This window comes from Mobula hypostoma, chromosome 3 (assembly GCF_963921235.1).
Source record: "Mobula hypostoma chromosome 3, sMobHyp1.1, whole genome shotgun sequence".
In the NCBI taxonomy this organism is placed as follows: domain Eukaryota; kingdom Metazoa; phylum Chordata; class Chondrichthyes; order Myliobatiformes; family Myliobatidae; genus Mobula; species Mobula hypostoma.
In genome coordinates, this window is record NC_086099.1 from 177,505,421 (window position 1) to 177,527,014 (window position 21,594).

Here is a 21,594-nt window from a genome sequence, read left to right on the forward strand (position 1 = left end):
TGGCCACTCCAGGACATTAACTTTATTGTTTTTAAGCCATTCCTGTGCGGCTTTGGCTTATGCTTGAGGTCACTGTCTTGCTGGAAAACAAATCTTCTCTGAAGTCGCAGTTCTCGAGTAGACTACATGTTTACTCGATGTTATGGTTACTTAATGCTATGTTTTCCTCCAGGATTTCCCCGCATTTTACCCTCCACCTTCACAAGCCTTCCAGGGCCTGCTGCAGTGAAGCTTTCCCACAGCATAATGCAACCACCACCATGCTTTATAGTAGGGTTGGTGTGTTTTTGATGATGTACAGTATTTGGCTTATGCCAAACATAGCATTTCGTCTAATGGCCAAAAAGCTCAAATTTGGTTTCGTCTGGCTGTAGAACCTTCTTCCAGCTGACTTCAGTCTCCCACATGCCTTCTGGCAAACTCTAGCCAAGATTTCATGTGTTTTTTTTCAACATTCGCTTTCTCTTTGCCACGCTCCCATGAAACTGACTGGTGAAGCACCAGGCAACTATTGTATGCGCAGTCTCTCCCATCTCAGCCACTGAAGCATGTAACTCCTCCAAAGTTGTCATAGGTCTCTCGGTGGCCTCCCTCACTAGTCCTCTTCTTGCACAGTCACTCAGTTTTTGAGGACGGCTTGCTCTAGGCAGATTTCCCGTTCTTGATGATTGACTTTAACTATACTCCAAGAACCTGTAGCTCCCCGTAGCTGTTTGCATGCGACAGCGGCCACACCCCGGGCAAATTCTTCAACAAGCCGGCTAAACCAGGTGAGGGTAGCCGACGGGTCTCAAACCCTCAGTGAGATAGGAAGTTGTCTATCCCAGCATATGAAGAGGAACTCTGGCGGATTGAGCAGATGAGACCAATGGAAGGTGCAACAGTCAAGAAGGTGGTCTCTGCAAGCGTCGTGGAATGTGTAGAGCATAACAAGACACAGAAGATGTCCTGGTCATTCACTGCGCCTAGTCCCATCTCCAGCTGTCTCGACTTTTGTCTTGCCGCTGGATCCAGATGGGAATTGGGAAGAAAGAGTGAGGCTGATGCTGCACAACTTTCCCTCACTTAAATCCTAATCAAGTGCTAATCTCGATACCATTATCCATAATGGTGTGGAGGTCTTCTTCGACGTCTACGATGGATGGACAACTCAAAGAATATTCAGTGACTTGGAAATTTTCTTGTATCCAACTCCTGACTTGTGCTTTTCAATAACCTTTTGCGGAGTTGCTTAGAGTGTTCTTTTCTCTTTGTGGTGTAATTTTTGTCAGGACACTGACTCACCAGCAGTCGGACCTTCCATTAACAGATGCATTTTTACTACAATCAGTTGAAACACCTTGACTACACACGGCAATCTTCATTTAACTAATCATGTAACTTGTAAAACTAATCCGCTGCACCAGTGATTCGGTGTGTCAAATAAAAGGGGGTGAATACTTATGCAATCAATTATTTTGTGTTTTATATTTGTCATTAATTAAGATCACCTTGTAGAGATCTGTTTTCACTTTGACACGAAAGAGTCTTTTTCTGTTGATCAATGTTCAAAACAACCAAATTAAATCCACATGTTATAAAACAATAAAACATGAAAACTTCCAAGGGGGAGGGGGTGAGTACTTTTTTATAGGCAGTCATGCAAAGCTCTCATGACATTTTTAACTTGCATGTTCAGCTACGCCCTCTGGGTTTCAACCTAGAGTGTGACAGGATAAGATCAAAGCACTTACGGTGAAATGCTGCCATCTGCAGTATATAGTAAAGCCTGTTCAGCCTTGGACTGCAGGCAACAACACTTGGCATTCCATGTTTGTTGCACCATTCATGTATGAAGCAATTACCATCTTCAGCAAGAGAGAGTCTTAATTATTCCCTTTCAGTGATGTGACCATCACTAAATCCCATGCTGTCAATATCCAGATTGCTTAGAACAATCACATATTAAAAATGTATTTTTTCATTACATAAACAACAGGAATTCTGCAGATGCTGGAAATTCAAGCAACACACATCAAAGTTGCTGGTGAACGCAGCAGGCCAGGCAGCATCTCTAGGAAGAGGTACAGTCGACGTTTCAGGCCGAGACCCTTCGTCTAGTCCTGACGAAGGGTCTCGGCCTGAAACGTCGACTGTACCTCTTCCTAGAGATGCTGCCTGGCCTGCTGCGTTCACCAGCAACTTTGATGTGTGTTGCTTTTTTCATTACATTTCTGATTTGTGCCTTATAGGGTGATGAAAAAGGACTTGGGTTTGTTTTCTCATTGTGTAACTGCCAGTTGCAAATTATAAGTTAAAAGTTAGGAATTGGCTATTATCTGCTGAGCAAACCAACCGGATTCCTTTTAAGTTGTCCTGTAAGGCATTAATGCAGAATGCAATGAAATTACATTTTTTAATGATTTTTCAACAATGTTGAAAAAAGATTGAAATCCAGGACACAGCAGCATATTTAAGTAACACCCTTTTCAACTCTTAATAAAACTACATGCGTGCGCAACAGGGCAAATGAAGTTTAAGCTCTACTTCTGATCTGTTGACCTTCTTAAGTGAGTGATGCAGCAATATTTAGGGCTTAGTGTTGGGAGATCACTTTAATGCCTCTACTGACATTGAATCTCTTTATAACCTGATCACTTACAAGTTAGGAGCAGCAGCAATCCAGTTAGCCCTTGAAATAAGTCCAGCCATTTAATATATTTATGGCTGATCTGATTGTAACCTCATCATAACATATCTATTCATCCATGGTAGCCTTTTACACTTTTGCGTAACATCTATTCTAAGGCTCTTTTTTTACCTCCCATTTGAGTAAGAATTCAAAAGAGTTGGAGGACCTGTGTTATAAGGAAATATTGAACAGGTTAGGACTTTATTCTTTAGAACATAGAAGACTGAGAGGAGATTTGATAGAGGCATACAAAATTATGAGGGGTATAGATAGGGTAAATGCAAGGAGGCTCTTCCACTAGAGGTCTTGGCTTAAGGGTGGAAGGTGAGATGTTTAAGGGGAGCATGAGGGGAAACTTCTTCACACAGAGGGTCATGAGAGTGTGGAATGAGCTGCCAGCACAAGCTGTGCATATGAGCTCGATTTCAATTTTTAAGAGAAGTTGGGATAGGTATGTGGATGGTAGGGGTATGGAGGGCTATGGTCCCAGTGCAGGTCGATGGGAGAAGGCAGTTTAAGTTTCTGGATGGGCCAAAAGGCCTGTTTCTGTGCTGTACTTTTCTATGACTCTATGACTCTTCACCCTCTAACAGAGGGGGAAAAAAACCTCATCTCAATCTTAAATGGGAATCTCGTATCCTTGAGGAATGATCTAATATTTCTGGATTCTTGCAAAAGGGGAAACATTCACTCCACATGGGCCCCCAAGATTTTTTTTAATCAAGTCTCCTCTCACTCTTAAGCACAAGCAGACAACAACTTAGTTTGTTCAACTGTTCCCATCTGACAATCTACCCATTCCAGATACTAGTCTGGTAAATCTTGTTCCAACTCCTAGCAATGCATAATATCCTTCCTTAAATGAATACATTATTTCTGAAGGTGATGCACCAGATGTGGTAACCAATGCCCTTTATAACTGAAACATAACTTTCTTATCTCAATAAATGTGCACCGGGGCACTATCTTCAAAGCTTTTTCCAATATTTTGTCCCACATGAAGGATATAGTTTCTTCCTACTTGAAACTAGTCCATCTACTATCTTATGATGTTTACAATGTTTGCCACTGTGAAAACTGATGCAATTGGTTTAAATTATCTGCCATGTTCTTTTTTACCGTTATTAATTGCCATTTTCACTCTCCATTTTCCACACTTTAGCCACCATCTACCTTTCAGTGGCCACTTTATTAGGTACACCTGTACACCTGCTCGTTAATGCGAGTATCTAATTACAGACCAGTTAACCTGACCTCAGTGGAGTCAATTGTTAAGGATGAAGTTATGGAGTACTTGGTGACACAGGAGAAGATAGGACAAAGTCAACATGAATTCCTTAATGGAAAATCTTGCCTGACAAACCTGTTGGAATTCCTTGAGGAGATTACACGTAAGATAGATAAAGGGGATGCAGTTGATGTTATATATTTAGACTTTCAGAAGGCCTTTGACAAGGTGCCACACATGAGGCTGCTTACCAAGTTAAGACCTCATGGCATTACAGGGAAGTTACTGGCATGGTTAGAGCATTGTCTGATTGGTAGGAGGCAGCAAGTGAGAATAAAAATCCTTTTCTGGTCAGCTGCCAATGACTAATGGTGTTCCACAAGGATCGGTATTGGGACCGTTTCTTTTTATGCTGTATGTGAGTGATTTCACTGATGGGATTGATGGCTTTGTTGCAGAGTTTGCAGATGATACGAAGATTGGTGGAGGGGCGGGTAGTACTGAGGGAACAGATAGGCTGCAGAAGGACTTAGACAGATTAGGAGAATGGGCCAGAAAGTGGCAGATGAAATACAATGTTGGAAAATGCATGGTCATGCACTTTGGTAGTAGAAATAAATGTGCAAACTATTTTCTAAATGGGGAGAAAATATAAAAATCTGAGCTGTAAAGGGCCTTGGGAGTCCTTGTGCAGAACAAAGATTCCTGTTAACTTGCAGATAGTCAGTGGTGAAGAAGGCAAATGCAATGTTAGTATTCATTTCAAGAGGTCTAGAATACAAGAGTAGGGATGTGATGCTGATGCTTTACAAGGCACTGGCGAGGCCTCATCTTGTGTATTGTGAACAGTTTTGGGCTCCTCATTTAAGAAAAGATGTGCTGGCATTGGATAGGGTTCAGAGGAGGTTCACAAGTTTGATTCTGGGAATGAAAGGGTTATCATATAAGAATGTTTGATAGTTCTGGGTCTGTACTGGCTGGAAATTAGAAGGATGAGGGGAGATCTCATTGATACTAGACAGAGTAGATGTGGGAAGGATGTTTCCCATGGTGGGGGAGTATAGGACAAGAGGGCACAGCCTCAGGATAGAGGAGCATCCGTTTAAAACAGAGATGCGGAGGAACTTCTTTAGCCAGAGGTTGGTGAATTTGTGGGATTTATTACCACAGGCAGCTGTGGAGGTCAGGTTGTTGGGTGTATTTAAGGCAAAGATTGATAGGTTCTTGATTGGATACGGCATCAAAAGTTACGGGGAGAAGGCTGGGGAGTGGGGCTGAGGAGGGTAAAAAAAGGATCAGCCATGATTGAATGGTGTAGCAGACTTAATGGGCCAAATAGCCTAATTCTGCTTATGGCCTTATGGTCAAATCAGCCAATTATGTGGCAGCAACTTAATACTTAAAAGCATGCATACATGGTCAAGAGGTTCAGTTGTTCAGAATTGGAAGATGTGCTGTAAGTGACTTTGATCGTGGAATGATTGTTGGTACCAGATGGGGTGGTTTGAGTATCGCAGAAACTGCTGTTCTCCTGGGATTTTCACACACAACAGTCTCTGGAGTTCACATAGTGTGAAAAACAATAAACATCCATTGAATGGCAGTTCTGTGGGCCAAAACATCTTGTCAATTAGAGAGGTCAGTGGAGAATGCTCAGACTGGTTCAAGCTGACAGGAAGGCGACAGTAACCCAAGTCACCACATGCTACAACAGTGGTGTGCAGAAGAGCATCTCTGAATGTAAAACGCATCGAACCTTAAAGTAAATGGGCTATAGTAGCAGAAGACTAGAAACATACGTTTAGTGGCTACTTTATTATATACAGGGGTACCTAATAAAGTGGCCATTGAGTGTATATCTAAAAACTTTTGCTATTTGTTTTGATATTACTTGCCAGTTTATTCTTATCACCATTTATGTATGCCACTGCCAGGCCTTGGCTACACTGTTGACTTTCAATACATTGCAAAAGATCGATCCTTGCTCAATTACAAATGTTTATTTACTTAGAAATACAGTGCGGAAACGGTCCTTTTGGCCCTTCGAGGCACTCCACCCAGCAACCACCAATTTAACCCTAACCCAATCATGGGACAATTTACAATGACCAGTTAACATACCTGGTATGTCTTTAGACTGTGGGAGGAAACCAGAGCATCTGGGGAAAACTTACACGTTCCACTGGGAGGACGTCCAAACTCCTTATAGTGTCGCTGGGATTGATCTCTGAACTTTGGTGCCGTGAGCTGCATTAGCATCATGCCAACTGCTACGCTACCATAGAGCGTGAATAATCTTTCAGCAAAAAAAATCTATGTTTGAGATTGTTTGCCACCATAGAAACTGGAGTAACAATGAAACTGTAGCCTGTTTCACTGTAGGAATTCAATTTTAGTATTAGGGTCCAGATATACAGTAATTGGAAAATTTGTAGCATTATTTTGGGGATAGAGTAAGTATTGAAATAAATTACACACTATATTGTACACTTATGCATGTTTTAATATAAATCATAATTCAAAAATATAATATTGACAATGTTAAAAAGCTAACATAATAGAGAAAAAAGACTCGAATTGCTCAGCTGATCATGTAGTGTTTTCGGATAGTGAAACGGAGTTCCATTTCAGGTCTATTCTGATGAAAGTTTATGAACTCTGATACTCTCTGTGCAGGTGCTAACTGATTTTCTGCTTATTTCTAGCATTTTCTGTTTTCTGTTTTTAATTCAAGCAAAACTCTTGTTACAGTCAGATTCTTTGGGTCTCAGTATATTTAGCCTAGATCATCTTAAGAATAATAAAACCTGCCTTGAAGCGATGAAACTGAACCAAATTAAATAGGATTAAAACTTCAAAGTCTGACAAGACGCAGTATGTAAATAAATTAAGTGGAATGATGTGTAACCATGTGACATTGTAGATAAAACCCTACAATGTAATTTCTTGAGACAGGTGGAAAATGTGTAGCATTAAACTAATCTGTGGAAAAATTTTAAAATAATATATTTTTATTAGAACACATGACACAAAATTTCTCTCAATCACATTTAGTTCTCTTATTTTCATTGTATACAATCAGAAGTAAAGGCTTCAAAGTGACCTGCAGTGACAGAAATTGCAAAATGGATACAAAAATCATGGAAACTCTAAAAGAGAAGAAAAAGAAAGGTTACTGTGAATGCTGCATGATGAAATATGAAGACTTAAAAATTGTAAGTATTGCAGTATTTTCAAAATATTTTCACAGCACTCCTAAAAATAATTGTCATAAAATGGCATTAGAAGTTTCAGTAGTGACTAATTAATTACTTTGAAAGGGTGAATGGAGAAAGAATAAAATTGTTACGAGTATAACGTTTGTAAATATTAAAATTATTGTCAATTAAATCTCTGAAAAAGATCTATCATAATAGTAATCGATTGCATATTAATAAAGCACCATACTACTTAGTTTCAAAAATGACATGCGGAGTGCCCCAAAAGTCCATACTAGGGGTGATTGATAAGTTTGTGGCCTAAGGTAGAAGGAGACGAGTTATACAGCTCTCGTTACATGCACATGCAGTTCAACTCTTTGAGTGATTATGCAGAAAGTTTGCAGTTTCTCCTAATTGCCTACTTTAGGCCACGAACTTATCAATCCCCCCTGCTGTGGGCCACTTTCTGGAGGTCCAAGGTGCCAACTTCTACAAAGAAGCGATCCGTATGCTCCACGACCGCTGGACTAAGTGTGTAAATGTAGGAAAAATAAATGTGCTAGATTTTCTAAAATTGACTCCTTCTACCTTAGGGCACGAACTTATCGATCACCCCTCATACTATGATTAGTTTAAACTTTATTGATACATACTGATGAAGTTATACTATTAAACTCAGTATGAAACCTCAACCCATCAATAAGTAAAACTTCCAATAAAGCAATGAAGAATGCCCTTAACTGTCATAAATTATAGGTCGTCTTTCTGTACCCAATGCTAAAAAGAAATGAACTTATAACAAGGAAAAGTAACTAGATGAATGCATGAACTTTAATGGTCAAGATCATAAAAAGAAATGCCAAGTTATTTTCCTTTTCAATTTGCGTAATCTGGCTTCCATCCTGTTGAAACACAGGATTATACCCTGTCCAGCATTTGGTTAGATCATGGCTACTAGGAGTCTTGATTCAGGATTTGAATCATTTTACCTTATTCTACCTCAATACATTGTTATGATTTGATCTGTTGAACAGTATGTAAGACAAGCCTTTCACTGTATCTTGGTGCATGTGACAACAATAATAAACCAAAAACTACTAAATTGGTAGTTTGCATTGGCTCAGTAGGTTGAAGGGCCTTTTTACTTGTTGTATGTCTCTATCATTCTGCAAGTTCTAAGATTTGTTTAGCGTGGGTGCAGGGGCCATAGATTGCAGTCAAGAATGTTAGGATGGCAATAAACCAGCATGCATGGACAAGGAAGGACTTATCATTTTGTTGTTTTTTTTTGACATTGCCAGGAAGAGATACTGATGCCAAATTTTGGTTTAGTTGATTGGCAGAGGATTACTGCTGAGTATTAGGTACTCCCTGTGCATACATCTTACATAAGCCGCTAGCATGCCCATATGGTACAATACGTGCAATGGAGTACCACAGTGGATGCTGCGCATTAGAATGGCACTCAAGGCAAAGGCACAAGAGACTGCAGAGTTCCTTCAGCGTTTTGTATCTGTTGCTCTGGGTTTCCAATATTGGCAGGATCTCGTGTGTTAAAGTCTACAGCTTTTGGAATCTCGTGTGATACACAAATTGTTGGAGGAACTAAACGGGTCAAGCACCATACAATGGGGTGGGGAGGGAGGAATTGTCAACATTTCAAGTGGAAAAACTGCATCAGAAAGGAGAGTGGAGAGGGGAGTAGCCAGTATGAAGAGGTGAAGAGGAGTGGTAAGACAGAGGCCAGTAGGCAATTCGTGGTCAGAGGCGATGTAAAGAATGCCAATGGAGCCAGTTTGCAGAGGGACAGAATTGGAAGACAGAGGCAGATCGATGATAGGTCAAGTCAGACAAAAGTAAAGCCAGGTGAAGATGGAGAAAGCTAGGAGGGTGATGTGGCTATAGTGCTGAAATTTGATGAGTAGGAAGATGAGAAGTAGGTGTCATTGCTTATTAACGACTCTGGAAAAAACATGCACCCGTTTCTCAATCACACTTAATTAACTTGTGCACAAGGAGAACAGCATGGCCCTTGTCACCAAACTGTTTGAACAAAGAAATGCCATTATTATGGAGAAATTGACTAGTTGGATACAGATATTGAACAATTGGTAAACTTGTGGATATTTAAATTCCTTATTTGCACAATCAATCACCAATCACATCATGGTAATACAAGTATTAATAGCCAATAGAACCTGAAGGCTATAGGCCAATAATACTTCAGAATTAGTAAGGTAACTAATGAAAAGTAAATGTCACCCTAGAATCTTTCTTTTGCTTCCTCGTCTTGTCTTGGTATGCCAAATGACTCTAGCCCCATGCTGTGCAAAGGGACGCTAAGCTCCTCAAAGACCTCACCAATTGCCTCATTTGCTTGGATTAACTGCACACTACTTCTGGGGTGCCTTCAGGGGGATGTTGTGGCACAGCACGATAGATACAATTAAATATTCCCATTTATGCATGCTACAGCTGAGAATCACATCTGCACCCAAGGTCTGTACAGTTAATAAAGATGTTTTAATGCGATTGAACAATCTATTGTTGCTTAAAATCGATGGAAAGAATGCCAATTGTGGAAGTACTTCTTATCGGACTCCTTGAAGGAAACTTGGCTGCCGGTCCGGGCTACATATGTGTTTAAAAAAAATGGGGTTTTCGACTCGTACTACAGGCAAAAGTACTGTCTCTAGTAAATAAAATTGACAATCTCAGAGCTAGGACAATGTACTAGATGAATGTTAGGACTGTGTACGTCCTCGGCATTACGGAATTCTGGTTAACCCCTTCATATCATACGCAGAGATTCAGATTGACGGGTTCACTGTACACTGTCAGGACAGGGCTGTGGAATCTCTCAATAGCAGAGGTTGAGGTGTATGCCTCAAGATCAATTCCTCTTGGTGCACAAATGTGTCACTGATGTCCTAATTCTGCTCACCAGACATGGAATATCTCGCAATTAAGTGCCGTCTATTTTACCTGCCCCTTGAGATTTCAGTGATCATTTGGGTGGTGGTGTACATTCCACTTCAGACCAGTGTCAGTCAGGCTCTAGGTGATCTGAGCAATGTGATCAACATACACGAAACAGCATACCCTGATGCCGTCACCATCTTTTTGGAGGATTTTAACCAGGTTGCCCTGAAAAAGTTACTAAATAATTATCATCAACTATTTGCTTGTAGTACCAGAGGAAACAATACACTAGATCACTTACACCACTATGCTTACCATGCTTTTCCATGCCTACACTTCAGAAAGTCTGATCACATGGCTGTACTTCTACTCCCTGAGTATAGGCAGAGAGTGAAGTCTGCAGGACCAGTAGTGAAAACCAAGAAGGTAGGGACAAGGAAAGCACAGGAGCGCCTACAGGATTGCTTTGAATTGGTGGACTGGACTGTATTCAGGGATTCATCTTCGAATCTGGATGAATATGCTGCAGTTGTTACTGACTTCATTAAAACCTATGTGGATGAATGTGTGCATACAAAAACTCGTTATACATTCCCAGAACAAAAGGCGCGGATGAACCAGGAGGTTCATTGTCTGCTGAGGGCAAGATCTGTAGCAATTACGTCTGGTGACCCAGGTCTGTACAAGAAAACCAGGTATGGCTTGTGGGGGCTATTTCAAGAGAGGAGTAACAAATCTAAATGAGCTTGGAGGCAACCACTGATGCATGTCAACTCTGTCGGGGTTTGTACGTTTTACTTGCTACGAAACAAAACCCAATAGCATGAATGGCAGTGATGTTTCACTACCAGATGAGCTCAACGCCTTCTATGCATGCTTTGAAAGGGAGAATGTAACTACTGTTGTGAAGATCCCTGCTGCACCTGGTGACCCTGTGATCTCTGTCTCGGAGGCCAACATTAGGCTGTCTTTCGGGAGGCTGAAGCCTCGCAAAGTGGCAGGCCTTGATGGAGTACCTGGTAAGGCTCTGTAGACTTGTGCCAACCAACTGGCGAAAGTATTCAAGGACATTTTCAACTTCTCACTGCTATGGTGCAAAGTTCCCACCTGCTTCAAAAGAGCAACAAGTATACCAAGCAACACACATAAAAGTTGCTGGTGAACGCAGCAGGCCAGGCAGCATCTCTAGGAAGAGATACAGTCAACGTTTCGGGCCGAGACCCTTCATCAGGACTAACTGAAAGAAGAGCTTAGTAAGAGATTTGAAAGTGGGAGGGGGAGGGGGAGATCCGAAATGATAGGAGAAGACAGGAGCGGGAGGGATGGAGCCAGGAGCTGGACAGTTCATTGGCAAATGGGATATGAGAGGATCATGGGATAGGAGACCTAGGGAGAAAGAAAAGGGGAAGGGAGGGAAGCCCAGAGGAAGGGCATCACGCTAACCACTGCTATTGCAGCTAGCCTTTGAAGCATTGCCTTTTGAAAGTGTCCTTGATGATGGGGAGGCTAGTGCCTATGATGGAGCTGGCTGAGTTTATAAACTTTCTGCAGCTTTTTCCAATCCAAAACTTCTATGGATGTACTGTGAAGAGCATTCTGACAGACTGCAGCACTGTCTGGTATGGCGGTGGAGTGGGGACTGGGGGTGGCTACTGCACAGGACTGAAGGAAGCTGCAGAGGGTCATAAATTTAGTCGGCTCCATCTTGGGTACTAGCCTGCAAAGTACCTAGGACATCTTCAAGGAGCGGTGCCTCGTAAAGGCAACATCCATTATTAAGGACCCCCAGCACCCAGGGCATGCCCTTTTTTCATTGATTCCATCAGGTAGGAGGTACAGAAGCCTGAAGGTACACACTCAGTGATTCAGGAACAGTTTCTTCCCCTCTGCCATCCGATCCTTAAATGGACATTGAACCTGTGAACACTACCTCACTTTTAAATATATACATTATTTCTGGTTTTGCATGATTTTTTATTTCCAATATACATATACTGTAATTTATTCATTCTATATTATGTATTGCATTGAACTGCTACTGCTAAGTTAACAAATTTCACAACACATGACAGTGATAATAAACCTGATTCTGTTTCTTGTGTAGTGGGCCTCCACTTCAAATGGTGAAGCAGCCTGATAGAATGCTCTACACTGTACATCTGTACAAATTAGCGAGTGTCTTTGGTGCCATACCAAGTCTCCTCAAACTGCTAATGAAATATAGCCACTGGCATGTCTTCTTTGCAATTCCATCAATATATTGGGCCCAGGATAGATCTTCAGAGATGCTGATACCCAGAAATTCAAAACTGCTCACCCTTTTCACTGCTCATCGCTCGATGAGGACTAGTGTGTGTTCCCTCGACTTCCCTCTCGTAAAGTCTACAATCAATTCCTTGGTCTTGCTGATGTTGAATGCAATGTTGTTGTGGTACCACTCAACCGGCTGATGTATTTTGTTCTTGTACAAATCCTTGTCATCAACTGAAATTTTGCCAACAATAATTGTGTCGTTGGAAAATTTATAGATGGTGTTTGAGCTACTAGCGAGATTCTCATCTTAGTGAGTCCCTTTTGCCTATATTTGGCCCATATCCTTCTAAACATTTCTTATCCTGTCCATGCCCAAATAATTTTAAAATATTGTTAATGTACCTGCCTCAACCACTTCTTCTGGCTGTTCATTCCATATACAGACTGGCCTTGGGGTGAAAAAGATGCCATTCAGGTTCCTTTTAAATCTCTTCCTTCTCACCCTAAACCAATGTCCTCCAACCCTTGATTCCCCAGCACTGGGAAAACTGAATTCCCTGCATGATGTTATACACTTCTATATTATCATCCCAGTTGTCTGACACTGCAGTAAATAAAGTCCCAGTGTGCTCAACCTGGCTCCATTACTCAGTCCCTCAACATCCTTGTAAATCTCCCCTGAACTCTTTCCAGCTTAAAGACATCTTTCCTGTCACAGGATGATCAAAACTGAATACTCTTCCTAAATATGGCCTCAATTTTTCAACTAGAACCTTAAAGAATATATCATAAGATTTGATGACTTAAATTTCTCTTTCAGTTTGTAATATTATTAACGTGTACAGAGACACAATGTTACTGATGTGAATGGAGCCTCCCTTTCCAAAGATGCACATTGAAAGTAACTGCAGATTAATAGATTTTAAAATGGTAATACACACAAAAGTTGCTGGTGAACGCAGCCGGCCAGGCAGCCTCATTAGGAAAAGGCACAGTCAATATTTCGGGCCGGGACCCTTCGTCAGGACTAACTGACAGAAGAGCTAGAAAGAGATTTGAAAGTAGGAGGGGGAGGGGGAGATCCAAAATGATAGGGGAAGACGGGAGGGGAGGGGTGGATCTACGAGCTGGAAAGTTGATTGGCAAAAGGGATACCAGACTGGAGAAGGAGGAGGATCATGGGACGGGAAGCCTGGGGAGAAAGAGAAGCGGGGAGGGGAGCCCGGAGGGTGGAGAGCAGGCAAGGAGTTATAGTGAATGGTAACATTGGATAATTGAGCTGGCCAACCAAATTGACTGCCTATTAAATTTTATCAGATTATCTTTCTAATACTACATTCCATGATATAATAGTAGGTTTTTTACAACCAGGTAGTTAACTCTGGTAAAAGTTGTTAAAGAATTTGATGAATTGTTCTTCACTTAATAGGAATTCTGTACGTTTAGTATTTAACAAAATTGTAAACCAAATTGCGCATATGTTATACATTACATTGATGGGAATTACTTTAAAAAAGTTGATGGTGACACTTAGCATGAGGAGTGGATGGTTCCATTAAACCCGTCATCAATGGAGGTAAAAGAGGGAATCTTGCAGAATTTGAAAATAATTTAACAGGACTAGCCAGCATATATGCAGAGTGGATGTCCCTGGTGGCTGAGGAGTTTGGGACCTGGTGTCATAGTCTTAGGGTATGGGATACATAATTTGGAACCAAGACCAGGAGAAATTTTCACCCAGAATGTGGTGAACCTGTGGAATTCACAAATACAGAAGGCAGTTGAGACCAATCAATTAAATATATTCAAGAAAGAGATGAATGTACGGCATTTCAGAAGACTAAGGAGATGAGATGATATGAGGAAATAGAAGGAGCAAGGTACTTGTATGGCTCATTAGCCATGATAGATTTACTTTTGAACAGATTGAAAGGCTCTACTTCTGCAAGTTTCGATATTTTGATAATTCTGCTATTATAACATTGTCTTTGTCTGATCCTGTTTTTTTTTAAATTAGCATCTGAAAAGTGAGCATCATAGAAGGTTCTCAGAGAGCAACGAATTTGATGTTGTGGATAAAATAATTTCCCAGTTTGATTGTGACTTTGTAGAGTTTCAAAAAGATAAGGTGAAAAGGTAAGAAATATATTTTCTTCTTTGGATTACATGAGTGAAAAATATTAATGTTAGAATCGTACTTAAAAAGATTGTCCCTGAAGACTACCCAAAATGAGCTTATCCTTTGATGTCTGTTTTCCATTGATAGTTACCTGGTTTTATCATGTTTATTGATCAATTTTTAGACATTTCTATGAAATTCCTTAATCTTTACTTAAACATAAAGTCCATGAAGTTTAATTAGACTTACTTTAAAACTGTGACTGTTACTTTCCATTGCCATTCACTGTAACATAGTTAACCACGTCAACCTCTTACATCACCCTCTGGACTCCTGTCATGGTTGCACCCAGCATACCTGTAGCAGTGGTTCCTACACCAGATCAAGTGGTCTTCGTATGTATTTACAGTACGTATAAAAAGTATTCACCCCCTTGGAAGTTTTCATGTTTCATTGTTTTACAACATTGAATCACAGTGAATTTAATTTGGCTTTTTTGAAACTGATCAACAGAAAAAGACTCCTTCGTTTCAAAGTGAAAACAGATCTCTACAAAATGATCTAAATTAATTATAAAATATAAAACACAATTATAATTGATTGCTTAAGTATTCATCCCCTTCAAGTCAGTATTTAGGAATTGCACCTTTGGCAACAATTACAGCCTTGAGTCTGTGTGGATGAGACTCTATCAGCTTTGCACATCTGGACATTGCAATTTTTCCTCATTCTTCTTTACAAAACTGCTCAGGCTCTGTCAGATTGCATGGGGATTGTGAGTGAACAGCCTTTTCAAGTCCAGCCACAAAATCTTATTGGATTGAGGTCTGGACTCTGACTTGACCTCTCCAGGACATTAATTTCTTGTTTTTAAGCTATTCCTGTGTAGCTTTGGCTTCTGTTTGGAGTCATTGTCTTGCTGGAAAACAAATCTTCTCCCTATTCACAGTTCTCTTGCAGACTGCATCCGGTTTTCCTCCAGGGTTTCCCTGTATTTTACCCCCTACCTTAACAAGCCTTCCAAGGCTTGCTGCAGTGAAGCATCCTCACAGCATGACGCTGCCACCACCATGCTTCATGGTAGGGATGGTATGTTTCTGATGATGTGCGGTGTTTGGCTTATGCCAAACATAGCGTTCAGTCTGATGGCCAAAAAGCTCAATTTTGGTTTCATCAGACCATACAACCTCCCTCCGGCTGACTTCAGAGTCTCCCACCTGCCTTCCGGCAAACTCTAGCCAAGATTTCATGTGAGTTTTTTTCCAACAGTGGCTTTCTCTTTGCCACTCTCTGATAAACCTGCAATGGTGAAGCCTATGGGCAAAAATTGTTGTATGTGGAGTCTCTCACATCTCAGCCACTGAAGCTTGTAACTCCTCTGGAGTTATCATAGATCTCTTGGTGTCCTCTCTCACTAGTCCCCTTCTTGCAGTTTTTGAGGACTGCCTGTTCTAGGCAGGGTTACAGCTGTGCCATATTCTTTCTATTTCTTGATGGTTAACTTAACCATATTCCAAGGGATATTCTGTGACTTGGAAATTTTCTTATATCCATCTGCTGACTTGTGCTTTTCAATAACCTTTTCGCAGAGTTGCTTGGAGTGTTCTTTTATCTTCATGGTGTAGTTTTTGCCAGGATACTGACTTACCAGAAGTTGGACCTCTCAGATACAGGCGTATTTTTACTACATTCAGTTGAAACACATCGACTGCACACAGGTCTCCAAACACAGATCTCCATTTAACTAATTATGTGACTTCTAAAACCAATTGGCTGCACCAGTGATGATTTGGTGTGTCTCATAAAAGGGGGTGAATACTTATGCAATCAATTATTTTGTGTGTTATATTTTAATTAATTTAGATCACTTTATAACCATATAACAATTACAGCACGGAAACAGGCCATCTCGGCCCTTCTAGTCCATGCCAAACTCTTACTCTCACCTAGTCCCACCGACCTGCACTCAGCCCATAACCCTCCATACCCTTCCTGTCCACATAGCTATCCAATTTAATTTTAAACGACAACATCGAACCTGCCTCAACCACTTCTGCTGGAAGCTCGTTCCACACAGCTACCACTCTCTGAGTAAAGAAGTTCCCCGTCATGTTACCCCTAAACTTTTGTCCTTTAACTCTCAACTCACGTCCTCTTGTTTGAATCTCCCCCATTCTCAATGGAAAAAGCCTATCCACGTCAACTCTATCTATCCCCCTCATAATTTTAAATACCTCTATCAAGCCCCCCCTCAACCTTCTACATTCCAAAGAATAAAGGCCCAACTTGTTTAACCTTTCTCTGTAACTTTAGGAGATGAAACCCAAGTAACATTCTAGTAAATCTTCTCACTTTGTAGAGAACTGTTTTCACTTTGACAAGAAAAAGTCTTTTTCAGTTGATCAGTGTCAAAAAATCCAAATTAAATCCACTGTGATTTAATGTTGTAAAACAATAAAACATGAAAACTTCCACGGGGGTGGGGCGGTGGGGGGGTGGTGAATACTTTTTGATAGGCAATATATATTGAGCATTTAGTGTTGAAAATACACATAAGGTACTTCATCGTGAGTCGGGGAACATTGTGGACTTCAAGGAAAGGGTAGTAGGAGTTTTGAGGTACGGGAAGGAAAATGTAGGAATGATTCTGGAGGTTTGATAGGAGACAAACTCGTGTGAATAGAAATAAAATGAGGAAAGCATAGGTAAAGGAACTAGCTGATGTTCCATTCTTGCCCTCTTCCTCACTTAGATGTTACTACTCTTTGATAGGATCCTCAGATAAGTGTTAATTATCTTATGTATATTTACTGCCCAACTGCAAGTCCAATAGCCCCTCTGTATTCTATTGTCAATCCCTAATAGATAGATAGGATTGTTGTAGACAAGTCAGAAGACTGGCAAAAGTTTGGGCACCCCGGTCAAAATTTCTGTTACTGTGAATAGTTAAGTGAGTAGTAGATGAACTGATCTCCAAAAGTCATAAGTTAAAGATGAAACACTCTTCAACATTTTAAGTAAGATTAATGTATTATTTTTGTTTTGTACAATTTTAGAGTGGAAAAAAAGGAAAGGAGCGCCGTGCAAAAGTTTGGGTACCCCAAGAGATTTGAGCTCTCAGATAACTTTTACCAAGGTCTCAGACGTTAATTAGCTTGTTAGGGCTATGGCTTGTTCACAGTCATCGTTGGGAAAGGCCAGGTGATGCAAATTTCAAAACTTTATCAGTACCCTGACTCCTCAAACCTTGTCCCAACATTCAGCAGCCATGGGTTCCTCTAAGCAGCTGCCTAGCAATCTGAAAATTAAAATAAATGATGCCCACAAAGCAAGAGAAGGCTATAAGAAGATAGCAAAGCGTTTTCAGGTAGCTGTTTCCTCAGTTCATAATGTAATTAAGAAATGGCAGTAAACAGGAAAGGTGGAGGTCAAGTTGGGGTCTGGAAGACCAAGAAAACTTTCAGAGAGAACTGCTCGTAGGATTGCTAGAAAGGCAAATCAAAATCCCCGATGGACTGCAAAAGACCTTCAGGAAGATTTAGCAGACTCTAGAGTGGTGGTGCACTGTTCTACAAATATAACCTTCATGGAAGAGTCATCAGAAGAAAACCTTTCCTGTGTCCTCACCACAAAATTCAGCATCAGAAGTTTGCAAAGGAACATCTAAACAAGCCTGATGCATTTTGGAAACGAGTCCTGTGGACTGATGAATTTAAAATAGAACTTTTTGGCTGCAATGAGCAAAGGTATGTTTGGAGAAAAAAGGGTGCAGGATTTCATGAAAAGAGCACCGCACCAACTGTTAAGCATGGGAGTGGATCGATTATGCTTTGGGCTTGTGTTGCAGCCAGTGGCATGGGGAACATTACCAGCAAATTCTGGAAGCAAACATCATACCATCTGTAAAAAAGCTGAAGATGAAAAGAGGATGGCTTCTACAACAGGATAATGATCCTAAACACACCTCAAAATCCACAATGGACTACCTCAAGAGGCGCAAGCTTGAAGGTTTTGCCATGGCCCTCACAGTCCCCCGACCTAAACATCATCGAAAATCTATGGATAGACCTCAAAAGAGCAGTGCATGCAAGACGGCCCAAGAATCTCACAGAACTAGAAGCCTTTTGCAAGGAAGAATGGGCAAAAATCCCCCAAACAAGAATTGAAAGACTATTAGCTGACTACAGAAAGCATTTATAAGCTGTGATACTTGCCAAAGGGGGTGTTACTAAGTACTGACCATGCAGGGTGCCCAAACTTTTGCCTTGGGCCCTTTTCTTTTTTTGTTATTTTGAAACTGTAAAAGATGGAAATAAAAAAAAAGTAATCTTGCTTAAAATATTAAAGAAATGTGTCATTTTTAACTTTATGCCTTTTGGAAATCAGGTCATCTTTTACTCGCTTAGCTATTCACAGTAACAGAAATCATAGACATAGTCATAGTCATACTTTATTGATCCCGGGGGAAATTGGTTTTCGTTACAGTTGCACCATAAATAATTAAATAGTAATAAAACCATAAATAGTTAAATAGGAATATGTAAATTATACCAGGAAATAAGTCCAGGACCAGCCTATTGGTTCAGGGTGTCTGACCCTCCAAGGGAGGAGTTGTAAAGTTTGATGGCCATAGCCAGGAATGACTTCCTATGACGCTCTGTGTTGCATCTCGGTGGAATGAGTCTCTGGCTGATTGTACTCCTGTGCCCAACCAGTACATTATGTAGTGGATGGGAGACATTGTCCAAGCTGGCATGCAATTTGGACAGCATCCTCTTTTCAGACACCACCGTCAGAGAGTCCAGTTCCATCCCCACAACATCACTGGCCTTACGAATGAGTTTGTTGATTCTGTTGGTGTCTGTTACCCTCAGCCTGCTGCCCCAGCACACAACAGCAAACATGATCGCACTGGCCACCACAGACACGTAGAACATCCTCAGCATCGTCTGGTGAAGCAAGTAGCTGAAGTAGTGAGCGGAAGAATTCGGGTCGAAAAAGTCGTTTTTTTTATAAAAAAACTGCTCGGGGAGAAGGGTCTGCACTGCGCAGGCGCGTGACGTAACGCGCCAAGGTTTAAAAAGGGAAAATTTCAACGGTTCTTGTTTCAGTCGAAGCAAGTAGCTGAAGGAGTGAGCGGAAGAATTCGGGTCGAAAAAGTCATTTTTTTTTTAAAACTGCTCGGGGAGAAGAGTCTGCACTGCGCAGGCGCGTGACATAGCGCGCCAAGGTTTAAAAAGCAGACCACCATATACAGCGGCCATCGTCGGAGTGGACTGAGTCAGAGTGGGGCGGCTTTGGTTCAAACAGGCTTCGGCGAGAACAGGCAGAGGCCAGGGTAGGTTCTGCTAAGTTTTTTGTTCAGATTGTCTAGCGTAGAGAGAATGCCAGGCAGGATCTTGGAATGCTCCTCTTGCAGGATGTGGGAAGTCAGGGAGCCCTCCGGTGTCCCTGACAACGACACCTGCAAGAAGTGCATCCAGCTGCAACTCCTGACAAACCGCGTTAGGAAACTGGAGCAGGAGCTGGATGACCTGCGGATCATTCGGGAGAATGAGGGGATTATAGATCGTAGCTACAGGGAGGTAATTACGCCAAAGGAGCAGAGGACAGGTAATTGGGTCACTGTCAGGCGAGGGAAGAGGAAAGGGCAAGCAGAGCAGGGTTCCCCTGTGGCCATTCCCCTCAACAACAAGTATACCGCATTGGATACTGTTTGGGGGAATGACTTACCTGGGACTAGCTGCAGTAGCCGGATCTCTGGCACTGAGTCTGGCTCTGCAGTGCAGAAGGGAGGGGGGAAAGAGAGGAGAGCGGTAGTGATAGGGGACTCGATAGTTAGAGGTGCAGATAGAAGGTTCTCTGGTCGTGACAGAGAATCCAGGATGGTTTGTTGCCTCCCAGGTGCCAGGGTCAAGGATGTCTCTGATCGATTGCATGACAATCTGAAGTGGGAGGGTGACCAGCCAGATGTCGTGGTGCATATCGGTAACAATGACACAGCAAGGAAGAGTGGAGAGGTCCTGGACGGTGAGTATAGAGAGCTTGGTAGGAAGTTGAAAAGCAGGACCTCAAGGGTGGTAATCTCAGGATTGCTACCTGTGCTAGGTGCCAGTGAGGGTAGGAATAGGATGTTCTGGAGGAGGAACAAGTGGCTGAGGAATTGTGTAGGGGGCAGGGTTTCAGATTTCAGGATCATTGGGACCTCTTCTGGGGCAAGTGGGACCTGTACAAGAGAGACGGGTTACACTTGAACCACAGGGGGACCAATATCCTTTCAGGGAGGTTTGTTAGTGATATTGGGGAGGCTTTAAACTAGATTTGCAGGGGGATGGGAACCAGAGTGCCAGAGCTGACAGTGTGACTGGGGTGAAAATAAATGATATTGAAAGTTTAAGCAAATCTGCTGATAGAAAGGTTGTGAGTGGTGGTAAAAATCTTCTGAGGTGTATATATTTCAATGCTAGGAGTATTGCGGGGAAGGCGGATGAGTTGAGGGTGTGGATTGACACGTGGAATTATGATGTTGTAGCAATTAGTGCAACTTGGCTACAGGAGGGGCAGGACTGGCAGCTTAATATTCCAGGGTTCCGATGTTTCAGATGTGATCGAGGCAGAGGAATGAAAGGTGGGGGAGTAGCATTGCTTGTTAGGGAAAATATTACAGCAGTGCTCAGGCAGAACAGATTAGAGGGCTTGTCTACTGAGTCCTTATGGGTGGAGCTGAGAAACAGGAAAGGTATGGCCACATTAGTGGGATTGTATTACAGACCACCCAATAGTCAACGAGACTTGGAAGAGCAAATCTTCAGCGAGATAGCAGGCAACTGCAGGAAACATAAAGTTGTGGTGGTAGGGGATTTTAATTTTCCATACATTGATTGGGACTCTCATACTGTTAGGGGTCAAGATGGTTTAGAGTTTGTAAAATGTGTTCAGGAACGTTTTCTAAATCAGTATATAGAGGGACCAACTAGAGGGGATGCAATATTGGATCTCCTGTTAGGAAACGAAGTTAGGAAAATTCAGTCGCTAGGTATACATGGAGAGGTGGTAAATTGGATTATACATTGGCTCAATGGAAGAAGCCAGAGAGTGGTGGTAAAGAATTGCTTCTCTGAGTGGAGGCCTGTGACTAGTGGTGTGCCACAGGGATCAGTGCTGGGTCCATTGTTATTTGTCATCTATATCAATGATCTGG

General features: G+C 41.6%; 1 protein-coding gene across 3 annotated transcripts in view; it reads left to right on the forward strand.

Moving 5' to 3' along the window:
* Nucleotides 1-21,594, forward strand: part of LOC134344414 (protein DBF4 homolog A-like) — a 72,494-nt gene that overhangs the window by 44,347 nt on the left and 6,553 nt on the right. For 2 of the 3 annotated variants that reach the window (XM_063044155.1, XM_063044156.1), the window contains exons 11-12: nt 6,982-7,114; nt 14,292-14,410. In XM_063044155.1, the coding sequence (XP_062900225.1) occupies nt 6,982-7,114; nt 14,292-14,410 (252 nt within the window). The remainder of the gene's footprint in view (nt 1-6,981; nt 7,115-14,291; nt 14,411-21,594) is intronic. The other variant, XM_063044157.1, reaches the window with a different exon arrangement.